Below are 18,413 nucleotides of genomic sequence, written 5' to 3' on the forward strand. Positions count from 1 at the left end.
TTTGAGTTCATGGTGTTTGGTACTGTATTTGAGTTCACGGTGTTTGGCATTGTATTTGAGTTCACTTTGTTTGGCACTGTATTTGAGTTCACTGTGTTTGGTACTGTTTTTGAGTTCACTGTGTTTCGCACTGTAATTGGGTTCACTGTGTTTCGCACTGTATTTGGGTTCACTGTGTTTGGCATTGTATTTGAGTTCACTGTGTTTGGCACTGTATTTGAGTTCACTGTGTTTGGCACTGTATTTGAGTTCACTGTGTTTGGCACTGTATTTGAGTTCATTGTGTTTGGCACTGTGTTTGAGTTCACTGTGATTGGCACTGTATTTGAGTTCACCCTATTTGGCACAGTATTTGAGTTCACCATGTTTGGCACTGTACTTGAGTTCACCCTGTTTGGCACTGTATTTGAGTTCACTGAGTTTGACACTGTATTTGAGTCCACCCTTTTTCACAGTATATTGGAGTTCACCCTGTTTGGCACTGTATTTGAGTTCACCCTGTTTGGCACTGTATTTGAGTTCATCCTGTTTGGCTCTGTATTTGAGTTCAGGTGTTTGGCACTGTATTTGAGTTCACTGTGTTTGGCATTGTATTCAAGGTCACCATGTTTGGCACTGTATTTGAGTTCACAGTGTTTGGCACTGTATTTGAGTTCACTGTATTTGGCACTGTATTTGAGTTCACAGTGTTTGGCACTGTATTTGGGTTCACTGCGTTTGGCATTGTATTTGAGTTCACTGTTTGGCACTGTATTTGAGTTCACTGTGTTTGGCATTGTATTTGAGTTCACTGTGTTTGGCACTGCATTTGAGTTCACTGTGTTTGGCACTGTATTTGAGTTCACTGTGTTTGGCATTGTATTTGAGTTCACGGTGTTTGGCACTGTATTTGAGTTCACGGTGTTTGGCACTGTATTTGAGTTCACTGTGTTTGGCACCTTGTTTGAGTTCACTGTGATTGGCACTGTATTTGAGCTCACCCTGTTTGGCACTGTATTTGAGTTCACCCTGTTTGGCACTGTACTTGAGTTCACCCTGTTTGGCACTGTATTTGAGTTCACTGTGTTTGGCACTGTATTTGAGTTCACCCTGTTAGACACTGTATTTGAGTTCACTGTGTTTGGCACTGTATTTGAGTTCACGGTGTTTGGCACTATATTTGAGTTCACTGTGTTTGGCTCTGTATTTGAGTTCACTGTATTTGAGTTCACTGTATTTGGCACTGTATTTGAGTTCACTGTGTTTGGCTCTGTATTTGAGTTCACTGTGTTTGGCACTGTATTTGGGTTCACTGTGATTGGCACTGTGTTTGAGTTCACTGTGTTTGGCACTGTATTTGAGTTCACTGTGTTTGGCTCTGTATTTGAGTTCACTGTGTTTGGCACTGTATTTGGGTTCACTGTGATTGGCTCTGTATTTGTGTTCACTGTGTTTGGCACTGTATTTGAGTTCACTGTGTTTGGCACTGTATTTGAGTTCACCGTGCTTGGCACTGTATTTGAGTTCACTGTGTTTGGCACTGTATTTGAGTTCACCGTGCTTGGCACTGTATTTGAGTTCACTGTGTTTGGCACTGTATTTGAGTTCACCGTACTTGGCACTGTATTTGAGTTCACTGTGTTTGGCACTGTATTTGAGTTCACTGTGTTTGGCACTGTATTTGAGTTCACTGTGATTGGCACTGTGTTTGAGTTCACGGTGTTTGGCACTGTATTTGAGTTCACTGTGATTGGCACTGTGTTTGAGTTCACTGTGTTTGGCACTGTATTTGAGTTCACTGTGTTTGGCTCTGTATTTGATTTCACTGTGTTTGACACTGTATTTGGGTTCACTGTGATTGGCTCTGTATTTGAGTTCACTGTGTATGGCACTGTATTTGTGTTCACTGTGTTTGGCACTGTATTTGAGTTCACTGTGTTTGGCACTGTATTTGAGTTCACCGTGCTTGGCACTGTATTTGAGTTCACTGTGTTTGGCCCTGTATTTGAGTTCACTGTGTTGGCACTGTATTTGAGTTCACCGTGCTTGGCACTGTATTTGAGTTCACTGTGTTTGGCACTGTATTTGAGTTCACTGTGTTTAGCACTGTATTTGAGTTCACCGTGCTTGGCACTGTATTTGAGTTCACTGTGTTTAGCACTGTATTTGAGTTCACCGTGCTTGGCACTGTATTTGAGTTCACTGTGTTTGGCACTGTATTTGAGTTCACTGTGTTTGGCACTGTATTTGAGTTCACGGTGTTTGGCACTGTATTTGAGTTCACTGTGTTTGGCACTGTATTTGAGTTCATGGTGTTTGGCACTGTATTTGAGTTCACTGTGTTTGGCACTGTATTTGAGTTCACTGTGATTGGCACTGTATTTGAGTTCATGGTGTTTGGCACTGTATTTGAGTTCACTGTGTTTGGCACTGTATTTGGGTTCACTGTGTTTGGCACTGTATTTGGGTTCACTGTCAGTGGCACTGTATTTGAGTTCACTGTGTTTGGCACTGTATTTGAGTTCACCGTGCTTGGCACTGTATTTGAGATCACCGTGCTTGGCACTGTATTTGAGTTCACTGTGTTTGGCACTGTATTTGTGGACGTCTTTCTGTCACCTCCTTATGAGTTGATGATATAACTGATTATTGGAGAGACTTGTGATCTTTCAAGGACTTACTGTATGATAACAACACATCCTTTTCCTCATCCCTGTACTACGTGTTTATTCCCTCTATGGTCCGGCTAGTTATATATGGTTTTTCTAAAGACAGACAACACAAACCCGTATTCCTAATAAGTTAGGTTACCTGATAATTTGATTCTTCCTTTCTGGTCGGTGTGCTATTCATCTGCCAACACAGGAAAAAAAATTTTCTTTACTTTAGAGTTATTTTTGGCTCTAGGTCAATAGAATTGCTGCAGCTTTATCTGTAAAATGCTTAAACAAAGAAGACAGGGTCAGAATAGTTTTTGCATGCCTAGAAGTTTATTATGACACCTTTAAAATCAGATTTCACTTCCTTGTGGACCTGAGTTTGTGAGGACCATGAATGAATTTTGCAGTCTGCAGGGGGGGGGAACCATGTAAAGTCCGTAGTTACTAATTTAATGTAGTTGAAAAAAGACATGTATTCAACTGATTGATGAAAAAGGTTAAAGTGAAGGGACACAAGCACAACGACAATGCATGATCCGGTCTACCGCAAAAGTACTGATCTTTCTCACCTGATCCCAATTGTCGATTCACGTGACCAAACATTCAGAAATGAAATTTATCCATTCACAAAATTATTTATGTTATTTTTAAATTAAAAAGCATCTAATCCCTTTTTATGACCCATCGATGACCAGCTCTTGAGGTTTACTATTCAACAGAATAATATTACTCATGGCAAAGAATACTTGAATCCTCTGGAGATTGAACCTTTCTTTCTCCAGGAGAAGGACGAGCCCCTTTATCTTTTGAAGGGGTTTTTACAAAAAATTTTTTTTATTATGGGCCATTTATGTACCTGTACTAGTTAATCATGTCCCCCCTTAGACGTCTCTTCTCAAGACTACAAACATTTACTTATTTTACTCTTTCTCATAACTAAGATCCTTTGTGCTCCTTATCAGCTTTGTGGCTCTTCTTTCCTAATTCCAGGACATCCTTTCTATAAACTGCTGCCCAGAACTAAACTTTATATTCCAAATGAAGTTGCACCTTCGTTTTCTAAATTGGTAGTATTATGTCACAGGTGTGTCAGATGTGACAGACAGTCGCCCTGCAGTTGGTTGCAGGAGATCTCTTCGTTTGGCATTGCAGACATCTTCCTATATCTGTCTCTTGCTAGGATCCAGCAGCGACCTTCCTCCTGCTAATTGACTACCAGGCTTGGGTGTTTAAATATCTGCTGTTTACTAGAGGGAGGTACCGGAGATATTCATATGACCCTTTGTGAAGGCTTGAGCAAGAGCAGTACTTCTTCCTCTGTGGTGCTAAGAGGACGTGTGCACATCTCTCTGAAGTCAACTAAAGCTAAGGTGTTTTCCCTTGTTTGTTCCCCCTTGTTGTCTTTAGTTGCTAGCCTGGATCGACTAGCGCTCATCCCTCCCTTCTCTAGCCAGGTCCAAGCGCCAGGGAAAGACAGGGTTAGGTTCCAGTGCGGCAATTGGTGCAGAACCAATATAGGCAAGTTTAGGGGAGTCAGGGAGATATCAGGTCAGCCTAGGAGGTCTTCACTCCCCCCCTTTCCTTAGAGTCTGGGCCCCCCTCCCCCCTTCCCTTTGTGTAACTTAGTCTTTCCCACACCTTGCGTGACATATTAAGTCTCTGTCCATCGAGTCCATACCTCTTATAATACATGACAATATCCTGCAGGCTTTAGAAGCTGCTGATTGACATTGTATACTATGATCTACAAAAACACCCAGATCCTTCTTTACCAGTGACTCTCATGGTTTTACTCCCCCAAGAACACATAATGTCTGCATATTATTAGTGCCAATGGCCATAACTTTTTTTTTCTACACATTGAACCTCATCTGCCACATCTCGGTTTGTTCAAATCAGCATTGGGCTATTATGAAGGAGAAAGTTGATAAGATTCATATACATGAAGTATGCTATCACATATTTCAGGATTGTCCTATTCATAAGCATTATTTATTTTTCCTGAAGACGAGTCAAAAGTTTTTTAAACTGATTGTAACTTTTTTAAAGTTCTAATTACTCTCACTAATTTGACTCTTCCATTCGCATCAAACCATTACAATATTTAGACCCTGCTTTGAACCCTTTATATAATATCTAATGATCTCTTCAATCTCCAATCCAGGATTTCATTTTTGATCTAGACTTTCTGATCACTGATTGCTGTTTATCTGACTTTGGAAACCCCTGAGGGAGAAGTTGCAACTGGCCATACATTTTTTTCTGAATGGCTGACGGGTGTCATTATGCTATTTATATGTCTGAAAAATTCTTCATAGTTCATAATGTAAATTCTTACAGCTATTCCTGGAAGTTGAGTTTCATAAACGTGTGGTGTTGAATCTGGATCTTTATATGCTGCTTCTGGGGCTTTACCTGATTAAATGATCAAATAAAAAAATAAATATAATGCAATAAAAATGTGTAACAAATAGAATTTGTATATTAAGTGCAATTTACAAGTATCTACTAGATTTCTAATTATATTGATAAAAGAAGGGTTACTCAACAATACTTTTATCTAGATAAAAGTAATGTAATGATAAAGTAATGTAATGATAAAATTAATGATAAATCATTACTGTGACAGTAAAAAAGGGAAATGCACATAAAAATCAGTTTAAAAGTTAATATAGTAGATTCAGCTGTACACAAAGTAATGGGTACATACATTTATGTTTCTTCAATATGAAGAATGCAATGACTCCTATTAGGGCAACACCAGCGAGTACTCCTATAACAATACCGGCTATCGCTCCACCATCCAGTCCACTACTGGAACCACCACCTGGAAAATAAAGAACATAAAAAGTCACAATAAAACAGAAAATAAAAACCATTTCAACTGACTATTTTCCACTTTAAGACATTGTTGCAGCTGTATGTCAGTGATAATACTCAACCAGTTAGGGACTGGGAACTAGTTGCTTATACATATTTCATAGTGGACTTCACATATTGGGTTATGTCACAATAAAGGGAATGGGTACAATATAGAACACTAGAATATACTGCTGATTTACCAGGCAAAAGATCATCGAAATCTGGTAACCATGTAATATATGAGACCTGGAATATGTGGGGTTCACATAAAATAGTGTAAAAGTATGGATGCTAAGTATTATAATACTATGGACAGCAAAGCAACTGCCTGATGTAGAAAATCTATGAGTAAATCCATGTTTTGCACTGATGAGGGGCAAAACCCCGAAACAAGTGTCTGCAAATTGAGATTATGCTTTGGTTTTTATCCCAAATAATGTTGCAAGGCTTGACAAATGATTTATATTGATATTTAGGATTACCTCTCTGAAAAGACAATTTGCATATTTATTTTTCCAGAGGAGCATTGCATGGCATATAAGCATCCTTACCCTGGCATGTCACTCTCCACAAGCAGAAACGTTACCCCTTAGACCCCAGTCAGAGGCCTCTCCTACAGCTAAACAAAATCTCATGCTTTGCACTGATGAGGGGCAACACCTCGAAACACGTGTCTGCAAATTGAGATTCTGATTTGGCTTTTATCCTAAGTCATATGACAAGGCTTGTCCAAGGGTTGATATTGATTTTTAGGATTAATCCCATATAAAACTTATGGAGGGAGTTGAAGCTCCGAGTTGCCAAGCGACAGCCTCAAAATCTTAATAATTTAGAGATGATCTGCAAAGAGGAGTGGACCAAAACTCCTCCTGACATGTGCGCAAACCTCATCATCAACTACAAAAAACATCTGATTGCTGTGCTGCCAACAAGGGTTTTGCCACCAAGTATTAAGTGTTGTTTGTCAGAGGAATCAAATACTTATTTCTCACTGCAAAATGCAAATACATTTATCTAATTTATACAATGTGATTTTCTTGATTTTTTTTGGATATTCTATCTCTCAATGTTAAAATTAACCTACCCTAAAAATTATAGACTGTTCATGTCATTGTCACTGGGCAAACTTACAAAAACTGCAAGGGATCAAATACTTATTTCCCCCACTGTATATTTGCTAACCCATAGTTAGAGTGGCTCTGAAGAGAGCATCTCTCTATAGGCCCGGCAGCTCTGCACATGACACTATTAACCCAATAACAATGATGATGTCCGTAAACTGCTGTGAAAATTAATGGCGCTACATAAGCGTGTACAATAAATAAAAAACTGTAATTGAGCCTATGTAATACTTCATTTCCCCTGTGGATGCACTGTAGGAAAATTTAACACCTGATGCTGAGATCTAACACAAATAACAACTAATAGATGTGATCTTCTTATCATCAGGTGGTCATGACAGAGTCTGGATTGCAGTTAGATATTAGTTTATTTATGGTAGTTAGATTGGAAATGATGGATTCATTGTACGTGACTTACCAGTTTGAGACACTTTAACATTGAAAAGGAAGGTTGTGCTTCCAATAAAGTTTTCGGCTAAACATTTATAATCTCCTGATTCGGCATCTGTCAACTTATCGATGTTGAGAGTGGATGTATAGGGAGTGGAGTCCACCCTGAATTTACCTCCCGTCTGAATAGCAGTAGAATTATTGCCCCAGAACCAGGCGAAGGTAGCCGGAAGGACCTGAGCTGATGAGTCAGTGGCCCGCGACTGGGCTCCAGCTTGTAGATCCACTGTTAGGTTGACTTCACCTCCGACTATACCTGGAGTAACTGTATCATTTTTATGAATAGGAGACGTAGGAGTCTCTGATGGAAGAATGGAAAAAATACAGAAAATACAAAATAGTTATTCAATATCCAGCACTTTCTTCTCCTTAAGAAGGAGCAGAGGTTAACAATGATCATCAATATTAGTGACATTTATTTACGACCTTGAGGAGAGAATTTTGCCAATAACGTGAAAAGTAGTAAACACAGATTCCCCAACTCATCAAGACCAGTGATGTTCTTTCTGGTCTTGATGACGAGCATGTTGGAATCAGATGCTTCGGATTTATTAAGAGACAAGCCCCTCCATGTTTCTCACCACCTATCGTATTCCAGTCAGGAACTGAAGTAAGATTACAGGCATAAGGAAAGTCACAGCTCGTCATGAATTAAAACTCTGGTATCATGTCTCCATCCTGCCCCTGTGTTGCCCATTTTGGCGGAACTAGGGTAAACTGATATGAAAGTGCCAAAAATTGGAAAATTGTTGTGCAACTACAAATTGTGCAAAAAATTTACAATTTTTTAAAGCATTCTAGTGTAAATGTTTTGATGGATCGGGTGCAGAGTTTATATTACACATTGGTTTGGATAAACTGGTGGATTGTACATAAACTTGGTAACTAGGGATCACTACTGAAACGTGAGGTTATGCACTTGGGAAGGGAAAAACCATGTCACCATTGCATACTAAATGAGAAATCAACACAGAAAAGGACCTCAGACATTGGGCTCGTCCACATGACCATATTTTCTTTCCGAGTGCAATCCGACAAAACATCGGATCACACTTGGACCAATGTTATTCTATGTGGCCGCGCACATGTCCAATATTTTTCTCGGACAGCGCAGCAGTCACATACCAGAGCCCTCCCCCCAATCTAAAAAGTAAGCAAGTAGACTGTTGAGCAAGTATTCTGCAAAATAAGGAGTTAATAGCAACTGACAAACGAAATGTCCTCGTGTATATTGCAACCATCAAGCTTAAACATAAAATCCGATATCTTACTAACTTCAGTCTTTGACTATGAGGGTGAATTATAATATTCTCTCCGCCAGTTTTCTGGCATCAATATTTGTGCAAAAAATGTTGTAACTTTTTGCCATTTTGCTCTGACCCCCTTGCTGCAAAACTCATGCTACTACTTTGTCTGATAAATGGACAGAAACCGATCAAACTCCAATAAAGTTATAAGGGTCTGCCAGGTGGCAATAGTTCCCGTCACAAGACAGATTCACCATTGGCATCGTTTTCATTGTTTTGTCAACCTATGACATTGCAGAGAAGCAGAGAAGAAGAAAGCAGAAGTGAGCAGGGCCAGAGATATTTCCATTTTAGTCACTAATCAAGTGTAAAATACAGCATTATACATAGAGCCAAAATGGACTTCTTACCAAATGGTACCAGGCAGCTTGAGTTTCTTCTCTGATATCCATTACATGTGAGACTGCTCCCTTGGATATTACTGGAAGAACTCACGTTTCTGAACACTTGATTAATGCTTGCATTTTGCACATTACCAAATATCATGGTGACATTAGCTGCCGGTTTTCCTCCAGGCCAGGAACAGCCAAGCTGTACTATCTGTCCTATGGGTTGTGCAGTACAGACAATGTTCCCATCGGGAGACCCTGGGATGTAAGAAAGTGATAGCTGCAATAAAAACATATTATTAACAATATCTATATATCCAACTATCTATTTCCTATCCCACATGATAGATTGTCATAAGGATTCTCCAATGAGGTACAACCCCACCAAGGATTGACAGGCTGTGCTAAGGGATAGGCTCTAGAAACCCACAGAAGCAATGTAGGAGGAGGAAAAATCAACAGTCATTTCCAGTTCAATCTGATCAGTAGAAATTGGAGTATAATATGGTAACAAGGTCTCCTGGGCCTGGTAGATGAACACTTAAATGTGAAATTAAAAATTAGGTCTCGAAGCTTTCAAGTGTCTTGTACAGCACTTGTGACTGCAACCATCAAGCATATTGTGCCGCCCAGTGTGAATTGTAACCATTAAGTGAACTGTGCCACTGTTGTATGATAGATTGACAGACTAATTAGATAAGTAGATTACATATAACAAATAGATTAGATTGATGAAATTACATATTTTACTCACAGTTGACACTGAGGTTGGCTGCCCTACTAGTCATACTATTAGCTCGGTTGGATGCCATACAGGTGAATGGTCCGATGTCGATCTTGGAGACCGGGCTGATGGTGAGATTGGAGTTTGGAGGAGAATCACTCTGAATAATGGAATATGGAGGCTTTGAAGACACTTGGTTTCCATTCAGACTCCAGGAGAAGGTGATGGCTGAACCCTGAGCTGAGCAATGGAGAGACGCTGAGTCCTCTCCTGCCCAGAGCACCGCTGATGTGTTACTGGTCAACGTCACTGCCGAGACCGGAGCTGTGAACAAAACCAAAGATGAATGTAAGTAAATAACCTGAAAAGTTAAGTTTTTTTTACTTTACCAAATTTCCAAATTTTGTATTGGAGTTTCTCTATATAGTGATTTTTTTTATTATTTCTTCCAAAATATGTTTATCATGTTTGCCTGGTGTATAATGAAGAGTAAGAAATTGTTTTTAAGGATTCAAAGTTATCTCATTATAATCCCTTTTGAAGATTGAGCTATAGATTCACTTAAGAATTATAAAAGTGCATACTCCCTGTTCCCTCCTCACCTCGGCCTTTCCAGTCTTCTCTTTTTATAACCGTTTTTTATACTTAAATGAATGCAGTGCCTGATTTATGGCAGTGTGGACATGTTAAACCTAGCTAATGAGAAGTTATCCCACAGTTGGCTCTCCAGCAATAAGCTGTAATCTGTAGGGAGTTTAACAACAAGTGTTCAATTTCCCTGCGGCGCCCCAAGAGGGGAAATGAAGCATGACAGTTTTGAAAATGAGACGGCCACACTTTTACTAAAAATTAAGGATTTTTTCCACCTCCACATGTCTGTAATGTTTTAAGCTAGATCGGACTGATATATCCTTGTTGATCTCAATCTGTAATTTTAGTCCCTGTCGCAGTGGAGATATCACCTGGTTGTTTTTTTGCTTTGTAAATTCAATCATTATGTTATTATATGCCATACTATGTTCGAGGATACAAAGGCTTATTCCTGTGAAAGAAGATTGTGTGAAGCTGGAGACAAGTGGGTTAAAATCTGAGCTGCCAGTAGTCTAGTGATGAGCAGGAGACGGAGATTGTAGAAATGCGGTTTCTTGGTCAACGCGTTTCAGAATGCCACAAGTCTTCATCAGGACAAATCACAATGATCATTGTGGTTTGTCCTGGTGAAGAAGTGTGGCACTTCGAAATGCATTGACCAATAAACCACATTTCTACATTTCCCGTCTACATTTTTAACCCACTAGTCTCCAGCTGCACACGTTCTCCACATCGTGGATCTGCACCAGCCTTTTTCTAAGCTTGTACAAGGGTTGTGACTTCACAACCCAATCAGGTGAGCAAAACTAACTTTTGTCTCCCTGTTTCTTCTCGGAAAAGACCCTATTGCGCTTTTTGGCTTTCCAGTTTTTTTTGCTCATGAGAGAAGATTGCATCTAATGGATAGACGAGAATTAGCCACCTATACTGGAAAAGGACATAGGCACACCAGAGTACGTCTGATTGTTGTCTGGTGTCTGAGAATAAGGACTGATACATAGTAACTGCGTGAGTGGGTTGCAAGAGTGTCCAAGTTGCTAGACAAGATATAGCAGTTTACTACTTCCATGAGAAGCGACCAAGAAAGGAAATGAAACAAGCACTGAGAGAGAGTGATCTGTGATGCCTTAGCTTTAACTTTGAGGGGGAAGAAAGCCATGAGAAGATGCCAGCCGACCGTCAAAAGTGCCAGGAAAAAAGTAGCAAGTATCAGCCCTTGAAGCAAGCAAATACCTCTGTTTAGCTCATGCTGTTACATCTTTAAAGACAGTTGAAACCACCAAGCTCATTGCCTTTTTGTGAATAAAACTGTTGCTGAGCTGTCTTCTGTCTACACTTGTATTCCCTTCTACCTAATTTACAAAGTATAACCACAGATATGATGCGTTACTTACAGGCCAAGTTGAACTTCACGTCGCTGCTGTTCAGGCTGTTTACTAAGTTTTTAGCTGTACATATGAAGGGTCCATTGTCATCAGTGGAGACAGGGCTGATCACGAGAGCTTTGCTATTATCGGTGAGGATATATCGGCCTCCTCCGGATGTTGATGCTCCTTTTAGACTCCATGAGTAACTGACATTTGTGCCATAAGCCGAACATCGTAAAGACACTGAATCTAATCCAGGCCAGACAAGTCCCGATACATTACTGGTCACTGTGACATTAGAGACAGGAACTGAGATAGAAAATACAAACAAACATAAAGGTTGGATTGTAAATGTCTAACATGAGTACACCATGATATATTATGTATACACATCCTCAGAATTTAGTCTCCTGATTCTAGGGATAAGGATATTCCCCCCAAAGCTTAAAATGATCATAATATAATACGGTATATACAGTATGCAGATTCTCAGAGTTTAGTCTTCTGATTGTAGGTGATTACCTCTTATGTGCATATTGGCCAAACTTTCAACATGTGACTAATAAGCATTTTTACTAACCTTCCGCCTCCCCTTTGGCTCGTTTTAAACTAATTCATCACATGTCAGATTGACCGTATTAGTAGTTCCCTTTGCAGCACTCCAAGTCACCAGCAAATTCAGAGACAAATCATTTCCAAGGCACCAGAGAGATAGTTCTATTCCTTTATTCTTCCAAAATTCATCATAAAAGCAACGTACCGGCCAGCAAGCGGCCTTTTTCACGCATAAACAAAATGGCAGATGAAGTTAATGGCATAAATGTGATACTGAAAGCCATGAGATTCTATGAGTTGTCCCAGGCCTAAGGTGTAGATGGAGACGAGCAGGGGTCCTAGAACTGAACGTTGGGGGACACCAACAGATAGGGGGCGAGGTGAGGAGGTGGTGCGTGAGTGGGAGACGCTGAATATCCGGTTTGTTAGGTATGAGGAGATCCAAGATAGGGCCAAGTCTGTGATGCCAAAATACTGAACTCAGCATCTTCTGAGACTGACAAGACCAGTCTATTGTTAAATCAGAGACTTCAACAACACACGGGGGATGTTGTAATGTTTTAAGGGTATTAAAGTTAAAGTTAGACAAAGAAGGAGTGGAGTCCAAATCAAACTGCAAGATATTGCTGTATATCTTGCAGTTTGATTTGGACTCCACTCTTTCTTTGTCTAACTTTGTCTGTTGTCACCCATCTGGACCCCTCTGCAGAGAGGCATGAGGCTCTCCCAGATATGGAAGTTGAATATAATACATGTTGATTGTTAATGTAAATCTTTTCATATTTTGTCTTTTTAGCTGATGATAATATCTTTGGATACTGGTATTTTATTGTTTCTTCTGTATTTTATATTCCTTCACATGTATTTTCAATATTATATTAGGTCTAAGGGGTAATGTTTCTTCTTGTGGAGAGGGACAAGCCAAGCCTGGCATTTCAGAGTGAGGAGACTTGTAAGCCATGTTGTCACACCAGGTGTGAGAAAGACTTAGTGCAACACAGAGGGAAGAGGGAAAGGGAGCCCAGACACTAGAGAAAGGGGGGAAGTAGAGACCTCCTAGTCTTGTCTAGTGTCACCCTGTCTCAACTACCATCCATATAATAGCTCTTCAGCAATTGCCGCACGCGTTTCTCGCCTTGACTTTCCCTGGCGTATGGCTAAGGCTAGGGATGGGAGGACATGAGCACTAGTCGATCTCCACTAAACTCTATAGACAACAAGGGTAAACAAACAGGGGGGACTGCTTAGCTTTAGACGACTCCAGACAAATGCGAACTCGGCCTCAAGCTCCAGAGAGGACGAAGTACTGCTCTTACTTAGGCCTCACAAGTAGATATGAAAAAAGCTGGCAACTCCCTCTAAGACACATCAGGTATATATAAACCGAGGCCAGGGAGCTAATTACCAGAGAGAGGTAGCCGCTAGGTCCTAGAGACAACCTCTCTAAGAAAATGTCTGCAATGTCAAACGTAGAGATCTCCTGCAACCCACTGCAGGGCTACTATCTGTCACCTCTGGTGCACTCGTGACACATGTATGCTCACTGAGAAATTAAATATGCAAATTTTCTCTTCAGAGAAGAAGAGGACTCGAACTTTAGCACCAGCTATTGGAAGCAGCGATCCTAAAAGTCAATATCGACCCTTTAACAAGCCTTGTCATATGACTTAGGATAAAAGCCAAACCAGAATCTCAAATTGCAGACACAGTGTTTCGGGGTGTTGCTTTTATCCTAAGTCATATGGCAAGGCTTGTTAAAGGGTCAATATTGACTTTTAGGAGTTCTAGACCTCTTCCTCTCTGAAGAGACAATTTGCATATTCATTATTATATTAGAAATCTATATTATTTCATATATCCATTGTGAGGGAATCTTTAGTGTTGCATCTGTAAAGAATTCATTAAAAAACATTATTATTAATGTCATTATTATTATTGGAAAGTATACTTGCTTACAACTAGGGAGGTTGCAAAATTAGGTGCAAAATTTGCAACTTTTTGCCCTTTTGTTCTCACCTCGGCACTTAGCAAAGTACAACATCTGCAAGACACACTTACAAACTGTACTAGAAAAAAAATGGTCAGTCCATATCGGACAGAGATTTAATTTTTGTCATGAACTGGCTAGAAAATGTGCCTCTGGACAAGTGAACAATGAAGGTAGCCAAGCAATAAATACAAGCAGAAAAGGCAGAGAAGAGGATTTTTAGATCATGGTCGCAATGAAAGTAAGACAGTATCTTCAACTTTATGCAGAAGGAGAATGATGTATATGGTGAATATAAAAAAAATTACAGAAAAATGTTACTGCTTGTAAATTGTATCTGAAATATATGGTGAAAAAGAACAGTAAATGTTACTACTAGAGATGAGTGAGCCTGAATTTAAAAGTTCTGGGTTCATACCCTTCTCCGGGAAGGGTTCAGCGTTTAGCGCGCGAGAGAGAAAAATAAATTTTTCCAGATCAAAAGTTCAAGTCATCATTATTTTCAAGTTGGGTAAAGTTCTGGTACCCAAACCGAACTTTGAAATACCAGAACCCGATCTTCTACGGGTGCGCTTATTCCTAGTCACTACATCTAAAGTGTATGGCATAACTGATATACTGTACTTATTACACCATAGTAATTTTGTTGCATTTTTTCCTTTTTCTTAGCTTTGTCTGTGTTTATATTGCTATATAACCTAGAATAGAAAATCCATTTTTTACTTTGTTTTACAATCTCTATGTTCTTACAATATACAGACAGACTCAGGGAGTTGCTGGTGTTGGAGCTGACAGGGTTCTGGATGGTGCAGGTGTAGGATCCACTGTCGATCTCAGCTACTGGTGTGAAGTTCAGGAATGATCCGCTGCAGATCAGACGCTCCGAACAGATAATCTTTTGACTATCACGATAGAAAGTGTAAGTGGTCACAGTCTGATTCCCGGTGTCACACTGGAGGCTCATATTGGCGCCATTAACAAAAGGATTGTTGGTTGTAACACTGGAGCGGAGAACAGGAGCACTGAGTGGAGCTAAAAAAAACAACATAAATGTTAATTTTTTAGTCTGTATATTGTTCTCTGATCAGTAATTTTGCTAAACCAGTGATTAGTGCAGCTCAGAAAATGGCGGTGCAGTTTATAATAATTTCTAACAAAATTGCCTCCCCATCTGCATCTCACATAGAACTTGGAGTGTCTCGCTAACAATGTCTAACTCATAGTTAGAGAAACACTGATCAATTGGCCACTCATTAGCAAACACATCTCTAATCTTGCTCGGCCCTTATTCACATTGACACCATTTTTGATACATAGTAAGGTTTTAACACTAGAGGTTAGGACCATCCTGATGGGTACACCTTGGCGCTGGTGGGATGGCGTTTACGTTTTTTTTTTTAATCAAAAACACTGTTTACCAAGTACCCCATGTAATTTATATGCACTATTGCTTTTACTTACTTACAGCAGGGGATATGTTCATTTTGTTTCTAGCTTAGGGTTTGGCGTTCATTGTATGTTAAAAGTGACTTGTCAAAATCAACTTGTATATTTGTTTTTATTTTAGTGGTTATTAGTGATGAGCGAGTATGTTCTGTTAATCCTTTCGCCGAGTATACTCGGGCGAGCACCGAGTAGTTACAGCTGCTTAGTGATATGTTTGAATCGCTCCCTTGTACATGATTTGCGACGGTTTGACAGCTTTAATACATGTGAGTAATGTGTAAGAAGCAGATATTCCTCACATGTATTAAAGCTGTCAAACAGTCGCAAATCATGCACACGGGAGTGATTTAAACATATCACCGAGTACGCTGTAAATACTCGGTGCTCGCCCGAGCATACTCGGCGAAAGAGTTAACCGAACATACTCGCTCATCACTAGTGGTTATAAAAATTCAAAACTTAAAGAAAAATTCAGAACTGTAAAAAAATATGTGTTTTGTCACCATTCTATGAGACTTACAGTATAACTTGTTAATTTAGCAATAAAGCTATGTGAGGGTTGATGGGAACCATTGATTAATAGTGGCATCTAATTGGTTAAACAGCAGCAATCTGCTGTAGCTCTGGTCAACAGACATGAGCGGATCTTTTGAAATTTAAATTCTCTAGTATTAAATCCTTACCATGTGCACACAAGGGCTTGACCTCCCTTTCTTTGAGCTGGGCATTACGTTTACGTTCTTGGGTGTCCATAGTTGGGCCTCGATCCTGTTCGGCCCGTATTCACATTGCGGTCATTTTAACATATGGTAAGGTTTTAATACTAGAGACAGGATAGAAATGTCCCAAATGGGTACACCTTGACGCTGGTGGGATGACTTTTGCCTTTTTTTGGGGGGCAAAAACAGTGTTTGTTAAGTCCCCTATGTTATTTGTATGCACTATTGCTTTTTGCTTAAAGCAGGGTATATGTTCATTTTGTTTATATCTTAGGTTTTGTCTGTTTCATGGCCAATGTTAACAAGCCCCCACATGTTGCATGTATGCCAACTTATACTCCAGTTCATTTTGCTATATAATGAATGCTGTAAAAACAATACCCATGCCCCCCCCCAAAAAAAAAATCAATGAATAATTAATTTTTTTTTCTCCATTTTATCCCACTTGGAACGGTTTAATTAAAAAACTACAACTCTTCCCACAAAAAAAGCAAGGACTCATATGACTTTGTTAAGGTAAAAAAAAATAAAAAAACTTATGGTTCCTGGAAGAAGGGGAGGAAAAAAAGTGCAAAAACAACAACAACAAAACACTTGGTTCTTAAGGGGGATAAGTGTTGATTACAGAGAGAGGAGTCTGGCAGCATGGAAACTAATAGTTATCATAATAGAATGTTAAAGCGGTTTTCTCAAATTTGGAAGTTATCCCCAAGAACCGTGGCTCAGAAGTGCCGTGCTATAAGGAGCCGTGATCAATCATGCACACTTCTGCTCCATTCATTATGATGGGAGTGCTGAAGACTAACCGAGTGCAATGCTAGGCTTCATCCTAATAAATGGAGTGCATTACTCATGGTAGACCACCGCTCCATCCAGCCGGGCACTTCAGAACTCTAGTTCTCGGGATTGCTGGAGCCTCAGCTGTCGGACCACCAGTGATCAGGATCGGGACAACTTTCAAACTTGAGATTGCCCCTTTAATGTGTGCCTTTGATTTGTATAAGATTATGTTTAAAAAATGATTAGATACAATGGAAAAAATAAAGAAATAAAACAATGTTACAATACTTACGGAAGACCCCGAGCTGATAGTCCACAACCTGATTTGTGAAATCAGCCTGGTTCTCTACTGTCACACCATATATTCTCTTGTCAGCGTCTGTGAGTTTATCCAGTCTCAGGGTCCCATTTGGAAACAGTAAAGTTCTACTCGTGTAGGATGTATTGTATGTTGGTGGATCATTATTAAGGATTCTTGCAATGTAGATTGAACCTTCTCCAGTTCTCCACGTTATTGCACGATTGGCAGGTAATGTGATATGCAGAATAAAATCCACAGATCCTCCCAGAGATCCATTCACTGACACCTGAGCAGATACAGCACCTGGAAGAGAAATCAAGTTTTCCTTAGGAATCTTGGTAGGAATTGTAGATTATATATTGTTTTTCTTTCTCCTTACCTAAATATAAGTAACTCGTTACGAGACCACACAGCAGCTTTATAAGATCCATCTGTATAATCCAACGAGTCACCACGTTGTGCGCTCTGGTACAATGTGTGTGATATGTGAGGGGTGTAACTACAAAAGTTTTTCTTTCCGTATTAACTTTTCTCATTCTTAGTCTCTTATGACCTCTACTGGTAATCCTCAATCAGCCTGTACAGGAATAGAAAGTGCTGGAAAGGTACATGAACCTTCTCTCTGATGATAGAAACTCTTATACACATCTGCAAAATTTCATTATGTTTTTTTTTTATCTTTTCGGTATTTGCTTGAGAAAGGCCAATTGTGGCCAAAAATGTCGCCATGTAAATGTAAAGGATGAAATAAAAGTTTAGTTATTTTTTTCAGAAAGAAATAAAGCATCTGATGCTTTGGATTTTTTGATATATAACTGTTTGGATCACGTTAGTGAGAAGCCGAACTGAGAAAGCACAGAAATTAATTCACCAGTGGTGCATGGGCTTCTTCTCTTGCATTGAAGTGCAATACAGAGAAAGGTGGGATTGGACAAGAAATAGAGCTGGGGTGGCTGAAACTTGGAAAGTGCTCCAATAATGCCCAGAGCACTTTAGCTTCATGTGCATATGAATTAAAATAGTGAATTTCCATTTTTTGAGTAAAATGTGCTTCTGATTTGCAAGATGTGCTGCCAAGAGCAAAAGCAGTGTATACATGCGGAAAAATCAGTTATCTGAAGCGTGGCAGGTGTAAAAAGTTGATCAGCAAACAAGTAACTGATCGGTGGGCGGTAGTCTGCTAGGGTAAACCTTAAAGATCCATTTACACTAGACAACTGGTGGCACTTAACAAA

At 39.6% G+C, this 18,413-nt stretch overlaps 1 protein-coding gene across 1 annotated transcript in view; it reads right to left on the reverse strand.

Moving 5' to 3' along the window:
• LOC141171698 (uncharacterized) overlaps nt 1–17,719 on the reverse strand; it is a 58,412-nt gene extending 40,693 nt beyond the window's left edge. Inside the window, exons 1-10 of the mRNA XM_073655352.1 lie at nt 17,558–17,719; nt 17,170–17,481; nt 14,683–14,964; nt 11,418–11,699; nt 9,463–9,756; nt 8,730–8,966; nt 7,041–7,373; nt 5,350–5,466; nt 4,978–5,054; nt 2,791–2,832 (exon numbers count right to left, since the gene is read on the reverse strand). Of these exons, the coding sequence (XP_073511453.1) occupies nt 2,791–2,832; nt 4,978–5,054; nt 5,350–5,466; nt 7,041–7,373; nt 8,730–8,966; nt 9,463–9,756; nt 11,418–11,699; nt 14,683–14,964; nt 17,170–17,481; nt 17,558–17,714 (2,133 nt within the window). The 5' untranslated portion in view covers nt 17,715–17,719. The remainder of the gene's footprint in view (nt 1–2,790; nt 2,833–4,977; nt 5,055–5,349; nt 5,467–7,040; nt 7,374–8,729; nt 8,967–9,462; nt 9,757–11,417; nt 11,700–14,682; nt 14,965–17,169; nt 17,482–17,557) is intronic.
• Nucleotides 17,720–18,413: the final 694 nt, after the last annotated feature.

The sequence above is a fragment of the Phyllobates terribilis genome, unplaced genomic scaffold (genome assembly GCF_046119375.1).
Source record: "Phyllobates terribilis strain yellow unplaced genomic scaffold, ASM4611937v1 Scaffold_12__6_contigs__length_324123572, whole genome shotgun sequence".
In the NCBI taxonomy this organism is placed as follows: domain Eukaryota; kingdom Metazoa; phylum Chordata; class Amphibia; order Anura; family Dendrobatidae; genus Phyllobates; species Phyllobates terribilis.